The 24,128-nt window shown below is 51.5% G+C and overlaps 1 protein-coding gene and 1 pseudogene across 15 annotated transcripts in view; both read right to left on the bottom strand.

Moving 5' to 3' along the window:
* FHAD1 (forkhead associated phosphopeptide binding domain 1) overlaps window positions 1-24,128 on the bottom strand; it is a 121,367-nt gene that overhangs the window by 68,818 nt on the left and 28,421 nt on the right. For 8 of the 15 annotated variants that reach the window (XM_045475729.1, XM_045475725.1, XM_045475738.1 and 5 more), the window contains 5 exons: window positions 21,338-21,659; window positions 12,263-12,372; window positions 8,730-8,966; window positions 4,691-4,814; window positions 79-209 (listed from right to left, as the gene is read on the bottom strand). In XM_045475729.1, coding sequence (XP_045331685.1) covers window positions 79-209; window positions 4,691-4,814; window positions 8,730-8,966; window positions 12,263-12,372; window positions 21,338-21,659 — 924 coding nt within the window. Of the gene's footprint in view, window positions 1-78; window positions 210-4,690; window positions 4,815-8,729; window positions 8,967-12,262; window positions 12,373-15,451; window positions 15,648-21,337; window positions 21,660-22,097; window positions 22,320-24,128 lie in introns of those variants that run through there. The other 7 variants (XM_045475731.1, XM_045475735.1, XM_045475734.1 and 4 more) reach the window with 3 other exon arrangements.
* Window positions 133-2,365, bottom strand: LOC123597222 (annotated as a pseudogene).

Genomic DNA, 24,128 nt, shown 5'->3' with positions numbered 1-24,128 from the left:
TTAAAGGGGATGACTCATGGGACTCTGCTGGTTGCTTTTTGGGGGGCATCGCTATGGTGATGGTGACCTGACACTCACTCTGGAGCTGAGGGCTTCAAGCTGATGTTCCTTTTCTTTGTTCTCACTTTTTAGTTGGTTCACCTCTTGTGTGAGCTGCTGAATTTGCTCATCCCTTGTTGACACTTCCTTTTGCAAAGATGACACCATCCCTGTTAAAGAAAAAAGCAAAGACCCGCAGAGGTCAAAGAGGCAGTAAGACTTACTGTCACCACAGCTCTCAGCCAACCCGTGGCCGAGCCCCCTTCCGAGCCCCGGCCACACTTGGTGCTCGTCTACACCCGAGGAGGATGCGTCCAGGCTCCCGGAGCTGGGACAGGGATAACGCTGAAGTGAGCTGAACGGTGTTTTCTTAAGACCTCGGTGGGAACAAGAAGTCAGTGAGTGTCGCCGCGAGACGGAAAGCCTTTCGGGGCCCCTGTGGGCTCAGGTTCGGCAGGAGAGGACACGCCGTGGGGAACATACCTCGGGACCAAAGGCCCAGAACAGGGGAGCACCAGGAGCTTTTCACCAGAGCCACAAAAAGGCTTGTGGCAGAAGGAGGCTGTCAGGGGTGGGATTCGCACTCGCCTGACTTTGGAACCTGTTTCTACCACTTAGCATTCTTGGACCTGTTACTTTCCTTACAAGTATCTTTCACTGTATCTCCCCCAGAGAGTGATTGCGAGGCTTTAAAAACATATAGAGAACATAGGAGAGTGGCTAACTCACAGTGTTTGCCACATGGTGGCACCTATTTTTTTCGTGGTAGCCAGCTCCTAAAATGGCCCCAGTGATCCCCGCCTCCCAGATCAGGCCCTTGCACAGCACCCTCCCACCACGGGTAGGGCTGATGTGTTTAATCAGTAATGATACTACGGAAAAGATGGGACTTCCTAGGTGGGTCATAAAGGACTTTGCAGCTTCCCCTTGGCTCTCTGTTGGATCACTCACTTGGCGGGGGAAGCCCACCGCCATGTTGTGGGGACACTCAAGCCACCAAGGGAGAGGCCCACGTTGTGGGGAGTGGAGGCTTCCAACTAACAGCCACACGGGCGAGCCATTCCGGAAGCAGATCCTCTGGCTCCTGTTGGGGCTTTAGATGATGATGGGACAGTTGCCCCAGCCAACATCCTGACTGCGCCTCACGGGAGACCCTGAGAACCAAGTCACCCCCAGATTCCTGAGCTCCAGACGCTGGATGAGACACTAAATAGTGGTTGTTGTTTCGGCCACTACGTTTTGGGATAAGCGGTTACGTAGCAGTAGGTAACTCATACATTGCTGGGCTCTCGTATTGAGGACAAGTGGAAAGAAGAGGGCAGAGGTGCTGTGGGGTTGGATTATCTCACATGGTTCTTTTCCGATCGTGCCCAATTTTGTCGGTAGGTAACAATCAAGAAGGTACGTGAAATAAGGAACAAGATGTTCCAGAATTTCCTTTCAACAATAGGCTCTGTCACAGGACACAGTGAAGTTACCCTGAAAACAGGTTGGTCCCTTTGGGACTTGCCTTCATGCTTTGTGAGGAGGGACCAGAACTTTCACCGGGATGTAATTTGGCCTTACAACTGAGGCAACACGTTTTGGTTTTCTTTTTCTTTTCTTTTTTCTTTTTTTTGTTGCAGATAAAGGTTTGTTTTATTGAATAATTGATCTGTGTTGTTGCTGAAGCCACAATGTACAGACGACAGAGAGGGGCTTCTTTCTTGGTCTCTTCCTCTTCCTCCTTGGACAGAGTCTTGGTGATTTCCTCCTCTTTGGCCGGGAGCCAGTCTTCACGGCTCTTTGTGGGCTTCCTTGGTCTTCGATCTGCGGGCCTCCGCGGGGTGAGCCAGGAGCTTCTCGCGAGCCTTGCCTCCCTCCGGCTTCTGGGTGTGCTCCGTGAGAGTCTGCCTGTTTCTGAACACATCACCCTTCACTTTCAGGTACGGGCTGCGAGACACGTGTGGCGGGCAATCTCCTTAGATTCACGGTATCTTCTGAGCAGCCGACACGGAATTCTCGTCCTCCCCATCCAGGTCACGTCTCAGGCATTCGAGCACCGGCGGCACCTTTTCTCTTACCAGTGTGCGTATGCCTGCCCTTCTGGCGGGCCGAAGTGTTTTTCCGGCATCGAACCCCGGAACAGACGGTCTCAGGCTTCTGGATGATCGGCCCATCTTTGATCAGTTTCCGGATCTGCTGATGGGAGCTGGCATGGGCGGTTTCGTGTGTCTCACTGGGATCCAACCAGACCTTCTTTGTGCCACAGCGGAGGACCCGGGAGGCAAGCCTCTTTCGAAGCCTGAGCACGCTCATGGCTGCGGCCGCAGCCCCGAAAGGAAAGCGAGACGGTGTGTATTAGGAAGCCTCTCTGTTCCGGATGCTGGGACAGTGAACCATTCCAGGCCTGTGTGAGCTTTGAGATTGTTCCCTCTGCATCGGTTGGGTCCTCTTTCCCTGTCCACATGTGTGTGTGCTTCTCAGTACTCAGCTGAAGACTGGCGGGGGGTGGGGGGACCCTCTAAAGGTCACCGGGCGCGGTCTCTCTGCACAGCCTCTCCTCCCGGGCACTCTGCCCAGCAAACTGTGGCTGCGTGGGCCTCTCCAATGCCGTCCCCTCAACCTGGGGGCCCACTGGGCTGTGCCTGGGTTCTCCTTCCCATGCTGTGGTCTGGAGCCCATCTGCAGGCAGTAAGCTGGGGCGATCGTCTGCTTTGTTCCCTCTCCCCTGGATCACCGTCACGTGGAAATAATCGTTTCAGATGCCTTTTTTCTTCTTGTGGTCGTTTCAGGCAGGAGAGCCAATCCAGTCCCTGCTATCCCATCTGCCCTGTACGTTTTTCTTGCCTCTCTCATCGCGGAAGCAGGCGCTGTGATGGCCTGTGTCAGCCTGGTCCCTGAGGGGCTATAGCGCGGGCCAGGCCCCTGCTAACCCATGATGGACCCCAGATGGAAACAAGACATGAGCCCGTCTGTTGTAAGCCCCCGAGGCTCAGCATAGCCCAGCCCGGTGCTTCTCAAACTTGAATGTGGGCAGGACACATCTGGGTCTCACCGAAGGGCAGATTCCAGTTCAGGAGGCCTGGGCTGGGTCTGAAACTCTGTGGTCCTCACGAGGACCCAGGGAGTGCTGATGCGGCTGGTCTGGGGACCACACGTTGAGTGGGTCCAGCCCACCCCCAGTGTTACCCCAACCCGGGTCTGTCCAGTCCCCGCGTGGAGAAAGTGGTATCCAAGAGAGGCCTGAAGCATGGATGAGATCTGGCAGGCGGGTGTCGGGGAGGGAGACAGGGGCCCGGCGTGTTATGTTCCTGGTGCCCAGAGCAGCACCCGGCCTGCAGGAAGTGCTCAGCAAATATCTGAGGGCGTTGTCAATCAGGGAAGAGTATAAATAGGCTTGGCAAGTCGGGGGGTGGGGTGCAGGTAGGGGTGGTAAACTGCAGAGTGAGACAGAGAAAAAGCCGGTGGTCAGGCTGCCCCGGTGCACGGCCTACAAGTTCACATAGAGATAGATGGAGACTCGCCGTGGCTCAGCGCCAAGCTTGGCTTTTACAGCTATGGCCGTGTCTCCTGCTGTGTACCGGGCGCTGTGAGAGCAATACGCCCAACCCAGGCTCACTGCCTGCTCCCCAGTCACCTGCTTCGCTCCTCCCCCCGCCCTTCCTCTGTTCATGGCTTCATCCTCTCCAGGTCTCTAGGCATGTGATTTCTCTCTAAAAATCCCAGTGGCTTCCCATCACCCTTAGAATAAAACCCAGACTCCTCCCCAGGATCTATTCCCTCCTCCCTGCCTCCCTCTCTGACCCTGCCCTCCCCACTCCCCAGTTCCCTGGACTCCAGCCACACTCACCTTCAGCTCCTCTCACATGGCCACAGGCCCTTTGCACTTGTGATCTCCCTACCAGGAACACCGTTCCCTCTGGCTTCCTGACTGCTCTTCCTTTTCGCCTCTTCAAAGCCCCGTCCTTGCCTACCCACTGAGCTATTCTCCCTTTGCTTCAGCCCCCGAAGCATGTGGCTGCCACACTGCCCGGTTTTCTCTGAAATGGGCTCGTTTATTTACCTACTTTTAGTGTCTGTCACTCACTCCCAAGTGTGAACCCGATGAGTACAGGGAGGGTGTGCTCAGGGCTCTCTCTCCCCAGTGCCTAGAACAGGGTCTGACACCTAGTAAGTGCTGAAGTAAACATGCTGAATGAATGAAGGGATCCAGGCTAAGAAACAGCCATCCCTGGACAGTGTGTTGGTTCCCATCCTAAGGTTTTTAGCACAGAACCACCTCTGTGGGCCAATTAGAAAATATTTTCACGGGGGCCTGAGTGCACTGGCGTGAAATGGGTGAGATGATGGGTGCCCTAACGTGGTGACCCCGCTTTGTCCACATTTGGGCTTGCGTCGAAGGCCAGCTGGCCGAGGCCGACGCTCAGCAGACACAGCTCAGAGATAACCTTGGCTCAAATAATTACCGGGCCCCGCCCTAGAAACTGGATGGCAAAACCCCTCTCTCGAGGGCGCACTCGAACTCACTGACGCAGGCCACTGAGAAGGTGTCTGAGGCTGTGCCCCAGATCAGGGAGCAGCGGCTCGGTGGTGAGCTGGCGATGTCCGCCGTGGCCTGGGAAGGAGGGGGAGGGCATCAGCTCTCAGGCCCAGGTCAGAGAGCGCTCACCTGAGGTGACGGCATTGTCCTTCCTCAGGTTCTCGCCCTCGTGCTTCAGGGATGTGATTTCTGAGTTCCTCTCAGACAGGGTCTGGCACAGCACCTGGTTGTAGCCTTTCTGCAGGGCACTGATCTGTGGGAGGAGGCGACACACAGTCAGGGGGGGCTTGCCCAGGCCTGCCGGATCTGCTGGTACTTCTCCGCAGTTGGGCAACAGATTTGGATTGATCTTTGGTGGGGGGTCGGGAAAGCCGTGCTTTTGACTTCGAACAGGAGAGGGCCTGTTCCTTCAGTGATCACCACGTCCTATGTAATGAAAACATGAACCTTGTCTTTGCGCCCAGAAAGTGGCTCAGGAGCAGCTGTCACCGGGGATACCTGATCCCCCAGACACCTCCCGACCACCTTTGGACTCTCAGCCATAAACAGACCAAGTGTTGGTTCCAGATCATCCGGCACTGACCGGATGGCAGAGCAAAGTTCGTGAGAGGGAAGCAGGTTACGAAAGTAATTCACTCCAAAGATAACAACAGTAGCTCGTATCTCGTGGGACGCTCGGAGCTCACAAAGCCTCTTCACAGATGACACTTCGACAGCTCCTCACAGCGCCGCAGAAGGCCGAGGTTCCCGTCAATGCTCCCATTTTCTCCCATTGAGCAGACAGAGTCTCGCAGAGATGAGGTCACCTGCTCGGGATCACGTGGCTAGGCAGGAGCGGAGTTATGATTCAACTAGGGTCTAGGTGCCCAGTTCTAGCTCTTTCCACCTTGCTGGATGGCTCTAGGATCCAGCATAGAGCACAGCGTGGACCCGGGAGCCCTCCGCTTCTGTTTCTGGCACTTACAGGCTGACGAATCCAGGGAGGACACCGGATTCTGTCTCACCGATTCACTCTGTAGGTGGGGTGATGGTGGTCCCAACCGCACAGGATGGTTAAAGGGATTTTCATAAGTTAGGGCATGGACAAGTGCTCGGATCACGCCTGGCACACGGCGTACGGGTAGGAGCCGTGACTACCCTCTGACCTCACCAGGTGTGTTTTACCTGTGGCTTCTCAAGTCTGTCGGGGGGGAAGGTAGGTTGGCAGTATTTTCACGGGCATTTGTAAGCCCTGCCACGGCTCACTTCAAACCAGTGTGACCGTTAGGCAGAAGTGCCGTGATTCCTGTTAACATGCTTATCCTGCTGTGGATGAAGCGTAAAAAATGATGGGGGGAGGGGGGGGACGCACTCAGGTAATGCAAGTGAGGGCGCAGGGGGCCTTGCCACCAGGTGGCGCTCATAGTCCTCGTTCTGGGTTTCTGTCCCTGAGACTTGGCATTATGACTGGTAAAATTAACAGAAGCATCAAGGCTTCACGAGTTTTCTGGCTCATTTCATGAACCATCGTTATTCAGGTTCTATGACAACTGGGGCACTTACACTTTCTTTTTCCCCCGGGGTATCGGAGACACAGGAGAGGGGGCATTCGCTAGAAGGTGGTGGGGACACAGATGACTGTCCCCCACGCTCCCCAAGGCTATACTTTTGCATGTTTGTGCTTTTGAAACTCTGAGTGAAAACATTTCTTTCACCTCGTACTGTTCTCGGTGGGGGGGAGGGGGGGAATGTAACTTTCCCATAAAAGGTACTTGGAATAATTTTTAAGAGTGTTTTTCCATGCTTTTATTTGTGTGACACCAGAGGCACAGCACAAAGAGACAAACGTCCAGAAGGGATGGGGAAACCACATGCCCTCCTGCCCGAAGATGCCAGTGCTTCTGCTTCCGACAGATATAATGGAATTCAAACTACGCATCAGAGTTTTTAGGAGTTCAGATTTCGAGAAAACTCCAGTCTCCAAACATCTTTGTTTCTTTCCCTACCAAAATGAGTACCCATATTGTCTGTAACGGGCACACATCCCAAGAAGTTTCACGTCTGCTCTCCTGTGTAATAAGATGGGCAGTGAGTCATAAGAAAGCTAATAGTGTTAGGATAGCCTCGAGAGAGTAATTTGCCTGCTAATGAGCACAGGCGTTCAAGGGCACGCAGAGGCAAGTACTTTCTAGTGATACAGCAGTGGATGGGAGACCTTTCAGAGCAGGTCATGATGCACCCACTTTCGGGGGGACCAGGGAGCACCTAGCAATCCGAACAATAAACCGACCTGCCCATGTGGCTTCTACTTCTGGCTGAATGTCCTGCAGGTGGTAGAACATTTGGGAAACTACAACGTGAGCCGACAGAACTTGATTCGGGTTCGAACCCACCGAAGCCTCCGGTTCAGATACGCCTTGTTACAAAATATTCTCTTTCGGTTACCAGCAAAGATCAAGGGGTGGGGGGCGGGGAGGCAACAGAACGATGGGTTGGTGTAATTCTTTCTAGACGCTTTCTTCGTGAGAAACTCGTTTCCAGATATCACCAGCCACTTTGAACACACTCAGAGATAGGAGAGGATTACGTGATGTTATCTGTCAAATATGTTTGACTAAAAAAAAAAAATTGTATGGGGATTAATTCACCCCTTGTCCACGGATCTGGGCAAGACATGCCACCTGCACTCAGGAAATCTCTGAAATGGGAGAATAACTGAAAGGGAAATTACTCTGTCCGACAGCAAAATTGGGTTTAGATCAAGCAAAGAAAAGATGCTCATTCAGGAGTCGGCTACCCGTGAAGGCGGCCGTCAAGTAGGAAATCCTATAGAATCTGCTGCTTTCGTTGGTTTCCCTAAAACACGTCTGAGGAGTCATTTGTTCATTTAAATAAATTTAAATAGATTTATTTATTTATGATTTATGTATTTATTTATTTATTTAGGATCCCTCTTGGGAACACAACCAAGGGGAGGCCAAGGTCATACCTGCCTCGTTCTCTGCCAAATTCCCAGAGCCCAGAAGAGGGCAGGGCACAAGGCAGTCACCCAACAAATCTTATGTGACTGAATGGACGGGTGGATGATTGATGGAATGAATGCATGAATGAACAGACAGGGTCCTAACAGAGCCCTAGAAGGTAACTGGGCCCACTCTCTGCCCTCACGGAGCTTATAGTCTCCTGGTAGGATCTCCTAGGTTCACCACGCACGACCTCAGTCCTTTTCTAGGGCACCATTTCTAGGATCGAGGCCACGCACCTTGAATTGGTCACAGAGGGAAAGGCCATGAATAGGCAAGCAGAGAAAAGAGGCCCCAGGCATGACGAGGTCTAGGCAACATTATGCACTGAGACCACAATTCATCAGTGGCCAATTTTTTTTTTAATTTAAACCAACTTTGTTGACACATAATTTATGTACCAGGTCAATGGCCAATTATAAAGTACTTGAAGAAATCTGGGGGGTGGGGGCGGGGGGAATCTAGCTTGTCTCAAGAGAAAAGAATGTGACTATCCTGGACAGTGTGGAAATTCCGGGTGGAGAATTTTTGTCTGATGGCATTGCCTGCAAGTGAGCCAGCAAGTGCCTTCGGGGTTGGGCGAAGGCTTCGGTGTTTGGAAGACTGGGGATTCCTCCTCCTCCTCCTCCTCCTCCTCCTCCTCCTCCTCCTCCTCCTCTCTAGCTGACTGCCCACAGCTCTTTCTGGCTGGGGCTGGGTGGATATGAGGGCCAGTCACTGAAGCAAAAGATCTGGGTAGAAACAGGAAGCTCCGTGAAAGCGTGAGGTCTCCGAAGGGGCGGACCTGCATTCGGCACACACCCGCTGCTCCTAACTTACTGGGCAAACGGAACAAGCTCCCCGTGGTCTCTGAGCCGGCCTCAGTCTCCTCCTCTGTAGAATGGTACATGTCAGAGGACGGTGCGATTTAAATAAGCCAACGGGTCTACGGCACTTGTGCCGGGTGCCTGCACGCTATAGGCGCTTAACAAAGTTAACACGGTTCTACTGGGCTATGTGTGCCGGGCCCCCGATTCCTGGGATTTGTGCTTATAGCCACCACGCTACGGGGACTACCCCTTTCGTGTCTATCCGCGTGGCTCCCCTCGTGCTCCCCGGCTCTACCCAGGAGCTGTCGCCCTGTGTCCCGATTCTAAGGCCTTCACCAACTTGTCTCTGAGTCCTACCTGGCTTTTCAAGCTCTCGATCTCTCTCTGTTTGGCATCGATGTCTTCATCCAAAACCTGGAAGTTCTGTGAGGTACCCCTCTCCTTCTGCCTGGAGGAGGTTTTCTCCGACAGCCTCTGACTCAGGTTGGCCACTTGGTTCTGCAGGTTCGCTATCACGACGTCTTTGTATTTGGATTCGAGTTCAAAATCCGAGAGACGGCTGATTTCTTTCCCCAGCAGCAGAATGATTTCATCCTGGGTGGAGGCCAGATAGGGAGTTTACTAGGTGTGGGTCCGGGTGCAAGGCTGAGCCCGTTAAAAAAAAAAAATGTAGGAAAAACGCGGCGTAATTCTTTTGGGAAGGTGAGGACAGGCGGGGAGGGAAAAGGCAGACTTTCAAAGTCATCCTCATAACGCGGAAAACCTCACAGAGACAAGAGTTTGGTGAAAATGATACACCTGTATACGCACTCCTGTAATAGATGTTTATACCTCACAGGCACTGAAAATTTCCTTTCTCATACAATTATACTTTTGTGTTGAGAACCAGCACCCCACACGGGAGCTTTTGTTGCTAGGGAGTTTAGTTCTAATATTTTTGTTTACAATATTCGGCCTAGCACGGTGGGGACCTAGGAAAGGTCGTTAGGAAAATGACATTCTATTTGACCACACGCTGCCTATAATGAGGGCTATTTTTTAACTTAAAAAGTTGAATACGTTCTGAAATCTTTCTTTCTCCTCTCCTCCCTTCTGGTACATCCTGCCTCTTTGCGTTATTCACGGAGAAATGTACTCCAGGTAACCGAGCCTGTAAAGTAAACGAGACAGGCGTGGTGGTTTATCTGTGTGGGCTCGTGTAAACTTGGGGTCGGGGGGTGGGGGGGGGAAACAACTGCCAACTGACTTTACCCCCAGGTGTAATTGCCCCAGTTCTCCACGTCTCCGAAAAGAGAAGACTCTGCAGCCAAAGAATGTGTTAGGCTTTTCCCCCAAAGGAAAAGAAAATAAGCCCCAAACTTCTCACCAGAAGTCATCAAGACAGCGTCAGAAAATCTGAAAAACAAGTCCTCAGGTGTATTTGCAAATGGAGCTGCAGAATTTCTGCTTTTAAATAGTCCCTGCTCGGGGCGCCTGGGTGGCGCAGTCGGTTAAGTGTCCGACTTCAGCCAGGTCACGATCTCGCGGTCCGTGAGTTCGAGCCCCGCGTCAGGCTCTGGGCTGATGGCTCAGAGCCTGGAGCCTGTTTCCGATTCTGTGTCTCCCTCTCTCTCTGCCCCTCCCCCATTCATGCTCTGTCTCTCTCTGTCCCAAAAATAAATAAACATTGAAAAAAAAAAAATTTAAATAGTCCCTGCTCTTCCCGCGATTTTCCATTGGTCGGAAGAGGGGAAATGGCTTTTTTGTAGGCCAGCTCATTTCCTGGGGAGCTAGCTACCCAGTCAGCCTCACGCCCTGCCAGCTCCCTGGCCCAAGGAAGGACAGGGTTTCCGACTTGAGGAAGCCTCCCTGACATTGCCAGTTGCTGCCAAGGGCCTTTCTCTGAATCCCTGCAAATGCTTGCGGCAGAGTTTCAAGGGATGGCATGAAACACCTGGGCAGCCGCGTCTGTTCCACCCAATTAAGGTCAGCCGGGCACTTATCATTTATGCAACAAACATTTATTGAGCAGCTACTACGCGCCAGACCCTGTGCTGGGCTCTGGAGCACCAAGAAGCCTGCAGGGTGTGGTGTCTCTGCGGCCTCTGCCTTTCTTTGAGAACAAGACCCCCCTCCCCCCGTGAGAACCGCCCCCCCTTTCCTTGAGAAAACACGCCCCCTTCCCTGTGGTCTTGGTAGGGCCGTCAATCATGTGCCCTGCTCCTTCCTGTCCTGCCTCCCATGTGCACCCAAGCTGGCCAATCAGGGCTTTCTCAGAGACTTGGCGCATCTGTTACCGAGGGAGAGCATCTTGCCTCCTTTTGGATCAAAGCTTTAAACTTAGAGGCTTGTTTGCCTGAGTTGGTCTTTTCCAACACATGAAGCCAGCGTGCTGTTAGAGAGCCAAACTCCGAGGGAAACAGAAGGGAGAGATCGGTAGTAGGGAATGTTCTGGTGATCTTACTTAAGCTCCTGTACATCTAGCCATGCCTGAAACTGGTAGGCTTTTAAGTTTTCAAGAAGATGAGCCAATAAATGCTTTTTGTTTTGTTTTGTTTTGTTTTGGTTGCTTCAGCTGGTTTATTGGCACTTCCATTTGAAGAAGTTCTGGGAAGTCGGTGTAAATGGCTTACAAATAGAAAAAATTATAAATCTGGTTGCATAATATTTCCAGCGTAAAACTGGGATGGATTGAAAACGGGCTACAGATGCTTTGCAGCTTCTGCCAGCAGAATCTACTATCCCGAATATGGGCTGGTCCCGTGTCTTGCTTTGACCAAGGGAATGTGGCCGAAAAGATGGAGAGCAATCTTCAGGCAAGGTCTTAAAAGGCCGTAGAGCTTCTGCTCTGGCCCTCCGGGAAGCCCGGGGCTGCTGTGCTGTAAAGGAGCCCCGGATACTAAGCCCATGTGCAGAGAGATGCCCAGCATGCCAGGGGTGCTGGCTGAGGTCCCGGACGTGGAGAAGAGGCCATCCCAGACCACTGGCTGGGCCAAGGGCTGGCTGACTACAGTTGCATGAGCGAAGCCAGGGGACACCAGCCGAAGAACATTCCAGGTCAACCTGTAGATGCTGGGAAGTAATAAACTGCTGGGTTTTTTGGTGTGTGTGTGCGTATGTGGGGGGGGGGGGGCGCGGTTTGAGTAGGCTCCACACCCAACATGGGGCTTGAACTCACGACCGTGAGATCAAGGGTCTCAGGGAGACCAGCCAAGGAGCCCAATACATTACTGTTTTAAGCCACTAAGTTTTGTTGTGGCTCGTACACAGCAATAGACAATTGGTGACAGTATCTGAGCCTGGCTTCTTGCCTCTCTGCAACGCTTCCAAAGTCTGGTCCCCAGACACCTGCCATTTGACGTCACAGATTCCCACGCCTAACCAGGACCCCAAGTGGTTCTGCTCCTCACAAACTTGGAAAATTGCTGCAGGCTCAGGCCCTGGAAAGAAAGATAATGCAGGACTGCCTCTTTTAGGATAATTTCAGGGTTATGTCTATGCAGGGAGACATCAACCTGGCTCCTTCCCAGGATGGCTTGAATTCACCGGTTCTGGCCCCCATTCCCATTTCATTCTAAACCTCTCGGATTCTTCAACCAACCCGTCTTCGCTCAGGCCTCGGCATCAGTGCTCACACCTTCCTGCCAGGAGATGTGTGCTCCCCACCAGTGTCCTACCACTCGTGGCTGACCAAGCAGCTACCGTGTGGGAGTCAGGAGTACCAGCTTCCAAGTTAACCCGACCTAGGGTTGAATGCCAGCTCTGCCCCTCACACGGCGTGACCTTGGGCAAGTGACTTAACCTCTCTGAGCTTCAGCTCCCCCATCGGTAAAGTGAGGGGGGTACAATCTCTTTTGAAGACGGTGAAGATTCATGAGCTAACTGAACGTCAGGTGCACAGGACCCCTCACCTTATCCTGTTGGTCTGAGTCCTGGTCCGCATAAATCTCCCCGGAAGGTCCTGCCTCGGGAATCCCTTCGGCCACTGACGGTTCTGATAGTTCCACAGCGTTGGTCCACACTAACACACAAGATCAACAGAGAGCGTTACCTTAACATGGTGAGGGTCCCTAAGGTCTGGAAGGCTATTTTCAGACCAACCTCATAGTCTTTTCCCCCGTTACTAGAAAATTACAAAGCGATGTATACGCTCACTGGGCAACGGCGAACACGCATGACAGGAGTATGAGAAAGGGTAAGAGCTACCTCATCCCAGGTCGCGGTGTTAACCAGGCTGGTGGGCTTTGGTGTGTCTCTTTCTAGGCTTTCCGCTAAGCCACGTAAGAGCTGATGACCTTGGGCAGGCCATTTACTCTCGCCAAGCCTTGGTTATATCACTTACATGTTAGTCTCTGTTATAAAGGGCACTTTGAGGATTAAATGAAGTAATGATGTACAGCAGGGGCTGGCAAACCACGGACCTAGGGACAAACTGGCCGTCCAGCTGTTTTTGTAAATAAAGTTTTATTGAAACAACAGCTACAGTCATTCACTTATATATTGTCTATGGCTGCTTTCCAGCCACGAAGGCAGAGCGGAGTAGCTGTGACAGAAACCATAGAACCCACAAAGTCTCAAATATTAACAGAAAAAGTTTCTCTTTACAGAGAAAGTTTCCTACCCCTGAGCATTACCTTAACATTCAGCACTGAATGTCAGCTATTTTTTATTGCAATTATATCTTTAAAAGAATGGATTTCTATTGCAGAGATTTTTATCTGGCCCATTTTTCCACCTTACAATGAACAAAAACATCTTCCCACGTCACTATCTATAGCTATGACACATTCCTTTTTCTTTTTTTTAATATAACTAGGAGTTTGTGCCTTTTAATTCCCTTATACTGTGTTTTTTTAATTATATTTTTAAATGTTTATTTTTTTTTTTTTTGAGAGAGAGAGAGAGAGTGAGTGCCAGCAAGGGAGGCGCAGAGACAGAGAGAGAGGGGACAGCGGACCCGAAGCTGGCTCCCACTGACAACAGCCACCCCCAGTTGGGGCTTGAACTCACAACCCATGAGATCATGACCCGAGCCGAAGTCAGATGCTCAACTGCCTGAGCCACTCAGGCGCCCCTACTATGTTCTTTTTAATGGTGGCACTGTAGTCCATTATACAAGCGTGCCAAACATATTTATTTAACCAGGATCCATTTTATAGATGTTTAGGTTTTCCTGATTTTTCCTTATCCCCCGCCCCCCCCCCCCCAATATTACAAGGGTTTTTCATGACTTTCTGGAGTCCTGGCATCATTACGTGTGGAGGTCCCCCTCTGCACACAATCCACTCACACGAACACCGATTAAATTTTTTTTCAGCGTAGAAACTTTTGAAAAGACTTCTGGATTTCTGCTTTTGAGATCATTTGGCTTTAAGTGGGGTTTTAAATCTCCACCTGACTGACTTCTGGGCAATCGCCGCACATTCTTGGCTTCTCGTGAGGTGAGAAATTGAACCAATTGTTTCCAAAGGTCACGAAACGTTAATGAATGTTAACACTGACAATGAAGGAAGTACACACCGTCAGGTTTGTGGGCATTTTATTTAATCATTCATTCGCTTTGATTCTGCATTTTGTATTCATGCATTTCAGGGCCAGTGATTTTCTGCCCCACCCAGGTCTTGAACGTGTCTGTGGACTCCAGAAGCACGAGCGGACATAGTCAAAGGCCCGGAGGAGCACATGGCCTTGTGCGTTGGATGAGCGGCTGCGGCCACAGTATCCCTCGCCGCGCAGAAGGAAAGGGGCCTGGGCTCCTGCACCAGAACGGGCTGGGATCCCAGCGATGTCCTCGTTCTACCTTGGGGCGGGCTGGATTTCTTATCTGTTCCTTATAGGCAACAAAACAAATTGGCCAAGCAAAACTCTTCCAAGAGGGAAGGAGCCTTCTTTCTCAGTTGTGCTCAAGTTGGTCTCCCTGTGGAGGCAAACCTATCCGAAGTCAGACGCCTCCTGGTGTAGCTGGACCTTGGGTCACGTCCCGTCCCGGGTTAACACCGGCCATCGCTTCCCATGCTTTTTACAGGGTCCCCACGTTCCTCCTCTGGGAGCTCACTCTTCAGCCACGCCGACCAACTCCTTGCACTCCAGCCTCGGCACTCACCTTCCACCTGGAATGCTGTTCCCTCCCCTTTGCACTTCGGGGTAAAGGTCGCCTACCTTTCCGGGGATACCCTCCCGATCCCCCAACTAAGTCGGGTCCTTGTAGTTATGAGCTCACAGGGTACCGGGCACCTCGGCTGTCGGGTGTTGTCGCGGTTACCATTTGATAGACGTTGTTCTGTGATCCTCTCGCTAACGTCCGTCTCCCCGACTGAATGGTAAGTTCCGTGAGGTCGGGGACCATGTCTGGGTCTGTGCCCCTTGAGATGAACTTACTGCTGCCATCTGACAGATGTGTAAACGGGCACAGAGAGGGAAATCCTCTGCCCAAGCTCACAGGGCTTGAAGGAGGCCGAGCTCCTGTGCGAACCCGCACCTGTCTCAATTCTGTTGTGCACTTAACAGACCGGGAAGGCGTTGCAGGGTAACAGAAGCTCAGGGCCCAGCCCACTCATAACCAAGAACTCCTAGCAGGCTTGTTGCCTTCTGTGGCACCAGTGCTTTCCCTACGAAAACGCGAGAGCTCACAAAAACGCAGTGAGGCAGGTGCAGCTTCAGCCCCCCCCCCCCCCCGGTTGAGAAGCCCAGGTGCAGAGAGACTGAGGCCACGCCTCCGGCAAAGGGGCAGTCGGGTCCGACCCCGCCGGTCTGGTTCCAGGACCAGCACACTGCGGAGTGGCGAACGTGGGAACGAGGCCGTGAACGAGGAGCTGAGGAGCTGGTTCACCGTGACAGACCCCGTCAACGAGGAGCCGTTCCGCACGGAGTCTCCTTGGCAAGTGATTGCCAACGACTGGATTGGAGGAGTCACAAGATGGAGGTTTAGCAGCTGCCTGATGAAACCGGTCAAGAGACCAGCTGCCCTGGTTGGCCAGGGGCTGCGGGGCTTCCTGGGACGGCGGGACTTTCAGCACCAAGGCCGGGAAAGACCCAGACGAACCGGGACGAGTTGGTCTCCCTAGAAATAGTCGAGAAAAGCAAGCTCCCCACCCACTTACTTGGTTTCCTGTCACCATGGTGGGGACCTGCCACTCTGTGGACACGGAGGGGGCCCTGCTGGGTGCTCTGGGCTCACACCACTCCCGGGAACGTGCCTCCCACGTTCCGTCAGCATTCCGCGTGGGGGGCGCAGGCCCCGCGTCCAGGGCCCAAAGCACCAAGATGGCGGCTCCTTGTCTCTGTCAAACACTTCCGGCTTCCTCCCTGGGGAATTCCGCGAGGCCCTGCCGCGAAGGGCTGGGGGAGGGGCGCGCGCCCAACACCATAAGGGGCAAGAGAAGGGCTTGGGAGGGAACGCCGCTCGCTGGTTCCAGCAGCTGCCTGTTCTCCGCCCCCCAACATCCCCCAACCAAGTTCATGATTAGAAAATTTGTGTTCAAAGCTCACTCCCCCCACCCGACCCACTTGGGCCCTGAGCAGTTGGATCCTAACTTAACTGTCTAGTGCAGTGCTGTCTGATAGAAAAATAATGCGAGCTATACATATAAGGCAATTTAATTTTTTCTGGTATTAATTCCATTAAAAGGGTAAAACGATGAAATTAATTTTGATAATAGATTTAACCCCATACGTTAGAAAAAAAACCCACTATCATTTCAACACATAATCAAGACCAAAAAGATAGAGACATTTTACACTCTGTTTCTTTGGGGCACTATGTCTTTGAAATCCAGTGCATCTTAAGCTATTGGAAGCTAAATTTTCAATGGGAAGACTTGATCTGTATTTGGGCTTCACAGAAACTTGCAGTTGAAGTAGATTTGCATACTCAAGATGTTCCAGGCGTACTTAAAACCTTCCAAAAACCGAATCAGGTGTCGGTTTTGAAATTTAAATTAGTGGAAATTAAACATATAGTTCCTCAGTCACATTAGCCACGTTAGCTCAATCCACGTGTGGCTGGTGGCTATCACATCTGAAAGCACTTGACTGGAACATTCTCCCTTTTGTTCTCCTTCTTCACTTGATCTCTCCTTTCCTGCCAACATCTATAACTGGGTTTTTTTTTTTTTTAAAGGAATACAGGAGAAGTGAGATACACACACACATACACACACACTAATTCTACGGCAAAGGCTTTGAGTATAACATCCAGCCGGATTCTGGAGGCCCCTGTGTCACGTTACTGATGGTCACAAGGCCTGTGGCTTAGTTTTTCAATATTCAGCAGACTCCCTGTTGCTATATATGTGCAAGTTGTTTACTTTTCAGCCTAGGGGCAGTCAGTCGCCCCAATCAGGAGTCCCCACGCTTGGGGTGGCCGGGCAGCATTACACTGCACAGGCCACAGTCCAGAGGCAGGCGACACTGGAGGCTTTCCTGATTAGCAAACCAGAGGCCAGAAATAGGTTTTTAGTTGGTAAAAAGGGTGGCCTATTACCCTTGTATGCTTTATGTTAGAAACAGGCTCCCAAAGGGCAAAAGCAGGAAGGTATGCTTGCCGGTCGGCTGAAGTACTGGGGAGCCCTGTCCTTGTGCCCCCACTCAGGGAGGGTCCTGTGTCCAGTCCTGGTTTAGATCTCTGCTGTCTAATGCCATCTCTGGGAGTAACTCCGGATGCCTCTGTGCCCCTGTCATGGCGGACTTGAATGAGCTTTTCTACTAGGTGATGGTCAGAGCCCTTAAAGGACAGAGTCCAGACTTCATCAAACCTACAGAATAGGCTGAATGATGTTTGACATCCCTTTGCTATGTTTACTGGAAGTCTGCATGGGGTAGAATTTATCTGAGACTTGCTTTCCTTGCACCCAGGCAGGGAGGTGCTGGAGTGGTTTCCTGTCACCCGTCTCAAATGTCTTTACTGGCTCCTAATACCTATCGAGGAGAGACCCCAAGGGCCATGTACGACCCAACTGGTTTAACCCAGTTCACAACAAACCCTCTAGTTGCTGGATCATTTGGAGGTCCCAGTGGGGAGAACCCCAAAGGAGGGATGGGATGGCTGGGACAATGGGATGGCAGGGATGGGGGACAGAGACACTTTAAGAAGTTTTAAGCGGTGGCTATTTGCCAAATGGGAGAGAAGTTGCTTCAGTATTTTAACAGTCATCTGGGTCTCCTGGTGCTTGTCAGATAATTATCAGTCCTCACCAGGGACAGCATGTGGGTGCCTTAATTATCAGCGTGTGGGTGTCTTTAGGATTTGGACTGGGTGCTTTTCGTTGTGTGGTGGCCAGCCTCCAAGATGGTGCCAATGGTTCTTATCTGCTGGTATTCACATCTTTGGATTGTCCTCTCCAATAGTGGATGGACTTTGCAATCATCAGCTCAGCTGCCATAACAAAACAGCACAGACTGGGCAGCTTAAACAGTGGAATTATATTTCTCATAGTCTGGAGGCTGGAAGTCCAAGATCAAAGTGGCATCAGGGTTGGTTTCTCCTGAGGCCTCTCTTCTTGTCTTGTAGATGGCTGCCTTCATTCTGTGTCTTCACATGGCCTTTCCTCCATGTGCAGGCATCCCTGGTGTCTCTCTCTCTCTCTTCTTATAAGGATCCCTTATAAGAAGTTTTAGAACACATTGCCTGTGGTGATGCGGAAAGTAGAAGATGTTCCTAATGAACTGGGTGATGAAGCCCAGGCAGAGTGCTGGAAGGTGCCACCTGCCCTCTTCCTGGCACTTACCATGAACTGCAGGAGGGGAGAGAGGCCAACAGGGGGACTGTTGAACCACCAGGAGCTGGTACTTGATAGGACTTGAAAATTCCCTCCCTCTCCAGATGGCAAATGAAATGTAAGATGTGGGTTGGGCAAAGACCAAATCAAGGGCACTCTCAGGAAAGCACACTCCAAAGATGAAGCTGAGTGTAAGACTGTAATATCCTTTGTCAAGAAGGCAGAGAGATCCAAGCTGGCGTGTCAGGGAATGATTCGGGCAAAACACAGGGCTTCTAAGAAGGGCTGTCCCTCCCATTCTCGGCAGAAGCCCAAGGCAGAGGAGGGTTTGTGCCAAGAAGGCTTTTGCCTACTAGGGTGAACCCCAAGAAGGAACACTACCAGTGTGGACTGACGGAGATGGAGACCCACAAAAGCAAGAGAAGCCTATGACCCCCACGCATCTATAGGCAGGTAGCAGACTATAAAATTGCACAGCTGCAAATGTGATACCTCTCATGGAAAAGGTAGGAGGACTCAGAGGGCCGAACCAAGGAACCGGAGGGCAGAGGCAAGAGCCATGAAGGGTCATTTCTGGGCAAGAATAGGTCTAAGTCCTAATAAAGGAACTTCCAACATTTTCCTGGCTGGATTTCAGAATTGCTTTGGGCCAAGGATTCCTGTGTGTTTCTTGTTTTTCCCCTTTTGAAAAGAAGGCATGTCCATAAACTCTGTCCCACCAGACTATGTTGGGTGCATGAGGGACAGACAACCCATGTCTTCAGTTCACAGTCTTCAGATTGCTGGGAATGGTATGTAAGAACCTGAGCTTAAGGAACTACACCCAGTGAGCTCCACCTGTACCTGGACTTGATTTAGATGATGAGCTTCTGGAATTTAGACTGATGCTGGAATGGGATGAGACCCTGGTGGGGCGGGGAGGCGCTTGGGAGAGGGTGAGGGAGTTGTGCAAGTGAGAGGTGGTGAATCATTGAGGACCAGAAGACAGACTGTGGTAGCCAGTCTCCAAGACAGGGCTGCCAGGAGTTCTCACCTCCTGGTATTCAGGCCCATGGGGAGTCGTATCCACACTAGATAGAGCTGACCTGCGTAACCAGTAGGGTATTGCAAAAATGACATAGCGGCTTCTGAGGCTTGGTCCTAAGAGATGTTGTGGTTTCCATCTTGCTCTCTTGGGCCACCTTTTCAGGAAGAGCCAACTGCCATTTCAGGAGGACATTCCGGCAGTTCTCTGGATAGGTCCATGTGGTGAGGAACTGGGGCCTCCTGCCAATAGCTTTGTGAGTGCGCCATCCTGGAAGCAGATTCTCCAGCCCCAGTCAAACCTTCAGATGACTGCAGCCCTGGCTGACAGCTTACCTGCAGTCTTATGAGAGACCCTGAGCTACAGCCACCCTGCTAAGCTGCTCCCAAATTCCTGACCCACAAAAAGAGTATCAGAGAAAAAACCCACGTTTGGGTTTTTTGTTTTTGTTGTAGTTTGGGTTTTTTTGTTTTGTTTTATTTTGCTTTAGGCCACCACAGTGTTTTGTTTCTGTTTTTTTTTTGTTTTTTTGAGAGAGAGCGAGAGAGCATGTGTGCAAGCAGGGGAGGGGTAGAGGGAGAGGGAGGGAGAGAATCTTAAGCAGGCTCCACGCTCAGCGTAGAGCCCAACATGGGGCTCGATCTCACGACTGTGAGATCGTGACCTGAGCCGAAATCAAGAATCAGAGGCTTGGGGGCGCCTGGGTGGCGCAGTCGGTTAAGCGTCCGACTTCAGCCAGGTCACGATCTCACGGTCCGTGAGTTCGAGCCCCGCGTCAGGCTCTGGGCTGATGGCTCATGATGGCTCAGAGCCTGGAGCCTGTTTCCGATTCTGTGTCTCCCCCTCTCTCTCTCTCTGACCCTCCCCCATTCATGCTCTGTCTCTCTCTGTCCCAAAAATAAATAAACGTTGAAAAAAAAATTAAAAAAAAAAAAAAAAAGAATCAGAGGCTTAACCAATTGAACCACCCAGGCAGCCCCTTGGGCCATTAAGTTTTGGGAGAATTTGTCATGCAGCAATTGATAACATATACACCGCATGTTAATTTTACATCAAAAAGACAAAAACTGTTGAATTCTGATTAATGGTGTATATACTAAAATATTTAGGAAGAAGGCTACAGATGTGTGAAATTTATTTTGAAATACATGAAAGATGGATTAATGAATGAATAGAGGGATGGATAGACAGATATGCAGTAGAGAGTATGGCAAAATGTTAATGGTGGAATTAGGTGGGAGGGTCTCCGTAAAATTCTTTTTACTTTGCAGTATGTTTGAAAATTTTCATATTAAAATGAAAGGGGGAAATGGCTGAGTAATTTCTCAACTTCATTTGATGTTGATGGTCCACAAGGGTTCATTTGATGATGATAATGATGATGATAGTGGTGAATATAACTGCATTTCATTTACTCCTCAGTTTGTATATTTCACAACAATAACTATTATTTGAATGGCTGAGGGAGGTGATCAGGTGAATGGTCTTGAGTGACACCAGGCGAGGGTGTGGAGCCACAGAGAGACCTGGGGACCCAGAGGACAGAGAATGGGATCTTCACATCACAGGCATGGAGGAAACCGGGGTCATGCCAAGGACTAAGTCAAGTCAAGCTGGCTACTCTGCCGGAGAGGCCAAGAGGATAGTGACAGATAGGAAGTCCCCTCCCCAAATGTCATGAAGCCTTCAGGGGAAGAGGGTGAGGGAAGGAAACTGTGGAGATTGGTCCCCAAAGTGACCAGGCTGTGAATGATAGTCACCGAGATAACTAGCCCTAAATCGGACTGAAAAATGTTAGATCAGACTAGATTGAATATGTCACGTCTGGGATGTAATTTTCCTCAATGAGCCTCAGCCTCCTGTCATCTGTGAAATGGTAATAAAATATTTAAAAGCTCCTAAGGCTGTTGTGGGTGAGGGGCATTTCGGCTGCCCATGTTTCTGCACATCTGAGTCAAAGTTGTAAGTTTACCGTCTGCTATGTATTCAGATACACACATACACACACACACAGACTGACACACACCCACGCCCGCACGCTCGCCACGGGGGTACCGATGTGTGCATTTGTGCAGAGCACAAAGTCTGGAGGGTCAGGCCCCAGAAAGTCAACAGGGGGTGCTGGGTGGTGAGGGTGACAAAGGATCTTTAACTGTTTTCTTACTTTCTGTTTATCCCCGAGTTTTCCATAATTGACTATGTTCTACTTTCAGAATCGGAAAAAAAAAGCAAAAACCAAAACCCACCCGCGTGGCTATAAGGCCATCCCCAAAACCACCACTGGAAGCACAAGCGAATACCTTGCTTGATGATGGGAGGCCTGTGGATGCCGTCCATCACAAAGGAGAACATCTTCCCGCCGGCGCTCATGGGCCGCTTGTGACAGGCAGGAGGGACCATGGTGGGCCTGGGAACCCCCTGGGACCAGCTCCTCTGCACTGGTGCTGGCCGGATCCCCAGGGGGAAGGGCATCTGCAGAGGTGGGGGGGACTGTTGCGACTGCTGTGTGGCCGCAGGTGGCTGTGGTCTTGGCCAAGGTACCGGGCCACTCATCCATGGGGAGGAGACCTGCAGGGGCAGAGAAGAGAGTCGGAGGAGGGTCTGATCAGCTGGGGGTGGTCTCCACCTTTGTCCCAGCCATATAATTGCTGCCCTAGGGCTCAGCTTCTAAGTCACTTCCCCAAGGAAACCCCCCCCCACCCCCCGCCAGACCATCCCCAAGTTTGGGATGGCAGGCCCCACCGTGGGTCACATTGCACCATCACACCACCAGTTCCTGGGGACAGCCTTCATGCGGCCGAGAGGGTCACAGGCATCACCCTGTTTGATACACCCAACACTCTGTCACGAGACTGAGGCTGAGCGAGACCTCGTGACTTTCCAAGATCCTAGATTTGCTGGTGAGCCTCTGAGCTGGCAGAACGTCACCTCCAAGAGGATAAGGGCTTTCTGTCTATCTTGCTCACCCCTGTGTCCCCAGCACCTAGAATAATGCCTGGCACATACAGAGCAGGCCCTCCAATACTGGTTGAAAGAATGAATGAACAAATCCCTGAGATTCACACCGGGCTCTTCAGGACGCCCAGCCTGCTCTCCTTCCATCCACGCTCTGCATCTGTTGGGCACTTCTAATGCCATCTGCCCCTCTGAAGCCAAGAGCTCTGGGATGGCAGGGACCTCGCCTGTCTCGTTAACCTTTGATCCTCAACATGTACCACACCCGACTCTTGGGAAATGCTCCATAAACGTCTACCGAGGGATTGTTTCATCATCTGACCCTTGGAGGAGGCCTGCGGCTACTTTATATGGGAAGCACACCCAACCCCGTCTAATCGTGGGCAGACACGTGCTGAGGGATGCTGACACCTGGCTTCTGCCTGGGTTTAACACTTCAGTGGTGGTTTCTCCCTGGGCCTAGTGGTTCAACCGTAACATTGGGGCGTGCTATCATTTATTGTTCCTTCCTTATCTATTTCTCACGATAGTCCTGCCGAGCAGAACTCCTATATTACAAAACGACTCCTATATTACAAACGAGGCATGGTGAGGTTAATGAATTTACCCAGGCTCAGGAAGTAGTGGGGAGGGAATTGGGAATGAGGTCTGATGACCCCTGTCTCTGTCTCATCTCCCCCACTCCAATTCTCTTGGCAGAAAAAAACACACTGAGTTCAAAGGTTTGCCACTATGCAGGGCCACACATCTATTCCCCCCTGCCTGGGGCTCATGTGTCTCCTGTAGACGGGAGAGAATATGAACTCAGAGACACACAGTGAGAGAGAGACACTTCCAAATACGAGCACCTACTCATAGAACTTCCTACAGCTTCAGTTAGATTTAAGAGGAAGATTCTCCATTCATTCAGGCTCTAGACTTTCCCCAGCAAGTCAAAGATCCTGTGCGTTCTCTCTGAAGACTTTGTCTTGGAGTCCGTGAGGACAGCGTTCAGGGATATCAAGCTCCAAGCTCCAACTGCCTGGGGACATCTGGCCCATCATTCATAATGACACTGGCCCACTTTCAACCTGCTTCAGGAACGGACTTGGCAGTGTTCCAGGGCTCTGTTTCTTCCGCGCACTTTCCCAATTTCTCTCCAGTGTCAACATCTCAGCCTCTCCGCCTGTGCTTTCTTCCTTTCGTTATTCCCCAGGGCCAGGGTGTCCCGCTCCTGCCCTGCACTAAGTTCCCCATCCATCCTGTCTCCTCCCCACCTCGGAGGGTCTGTCTTGCCTCAATTATTCCTATAACATTTTCCCACCAGTTAAATAAATATTCACTGGCCCATGGGCCAAAGGTGAGAAGGGGTAAATTCTAACGTGCTTTACCCCAGCCTGCTAGAAAACAAATCTGGAGGTTGCTGGGAGGCGTGGAAGAACTCCCCCTTTTGTGCTGGGATCCTCAGGTCATACGCTCACCGCTAACTAACGGCAAGCGTGCCAGCGGGAGTGAGCCCGTCCGGCACGTCCAATACCATCCACTTCCCCAGGGGGCAGCCCAGACCCCACTCAGGTCTTTTGGAGCGTCTGGGGAATCCCCCGCCCAATCGCTGGGCAACTTGTGGGTGGGGCTAAGCACTCAGCCAATCACATTCCCCGGCCTCAGTGATTGGCTCAGCGGTGAGGTGTGTGATCCAATCAGAGCCAAAGGGACCCAGGGAGCCCGTGGCCGGACACCAGGGTCTGGAGTGATCTGCGGACTTGACAATGTAGCCTGCCTGAGGGAGCGGGGCTGAGGCCTGGAGAGATAGAAGCTGCTGTTGCTTTAATCGTGGTAAATCACACGTAACGCCACATTTGCATCTTAACCGTTTTTAAGCGTACAGGTCGGGAGTGCCAAGGACACTCACGTTGCTGGGAGACACATCTTCAGAAGGTTTCCATCTTACAGAACGGAAACTCTGTCCCCATTAAACACCAGCACCCCCTTCCCCCTCCCCCAGCCCCTGGCCCCCACCATTCCACTTTCTGTCTCTGTGAATTTGACTCCTCTAGGGACCTCAGGCAAGTGGAACTGTACCGCCTTTGTCTTTGGGCGACT

The sequence above is a fragment of the Leopardus geoffroyi genome, chromosome C1, assembly GCF_018350155.1.
Source record: "Leopardus geoffroyi isolate Oge1 chromosome C1, O.geoffroyi_Oge1_pat1.0, whole genome shotgun sequence".
NCBI lineage: Eukaryota > Metazoa > Chordata > Mammalia > Carnivora > Felidae > Leopardus > Leopardus geoffroyi.
This window is presented reverse-complemented; position numbering and strand designations above follow the sequence as displayed.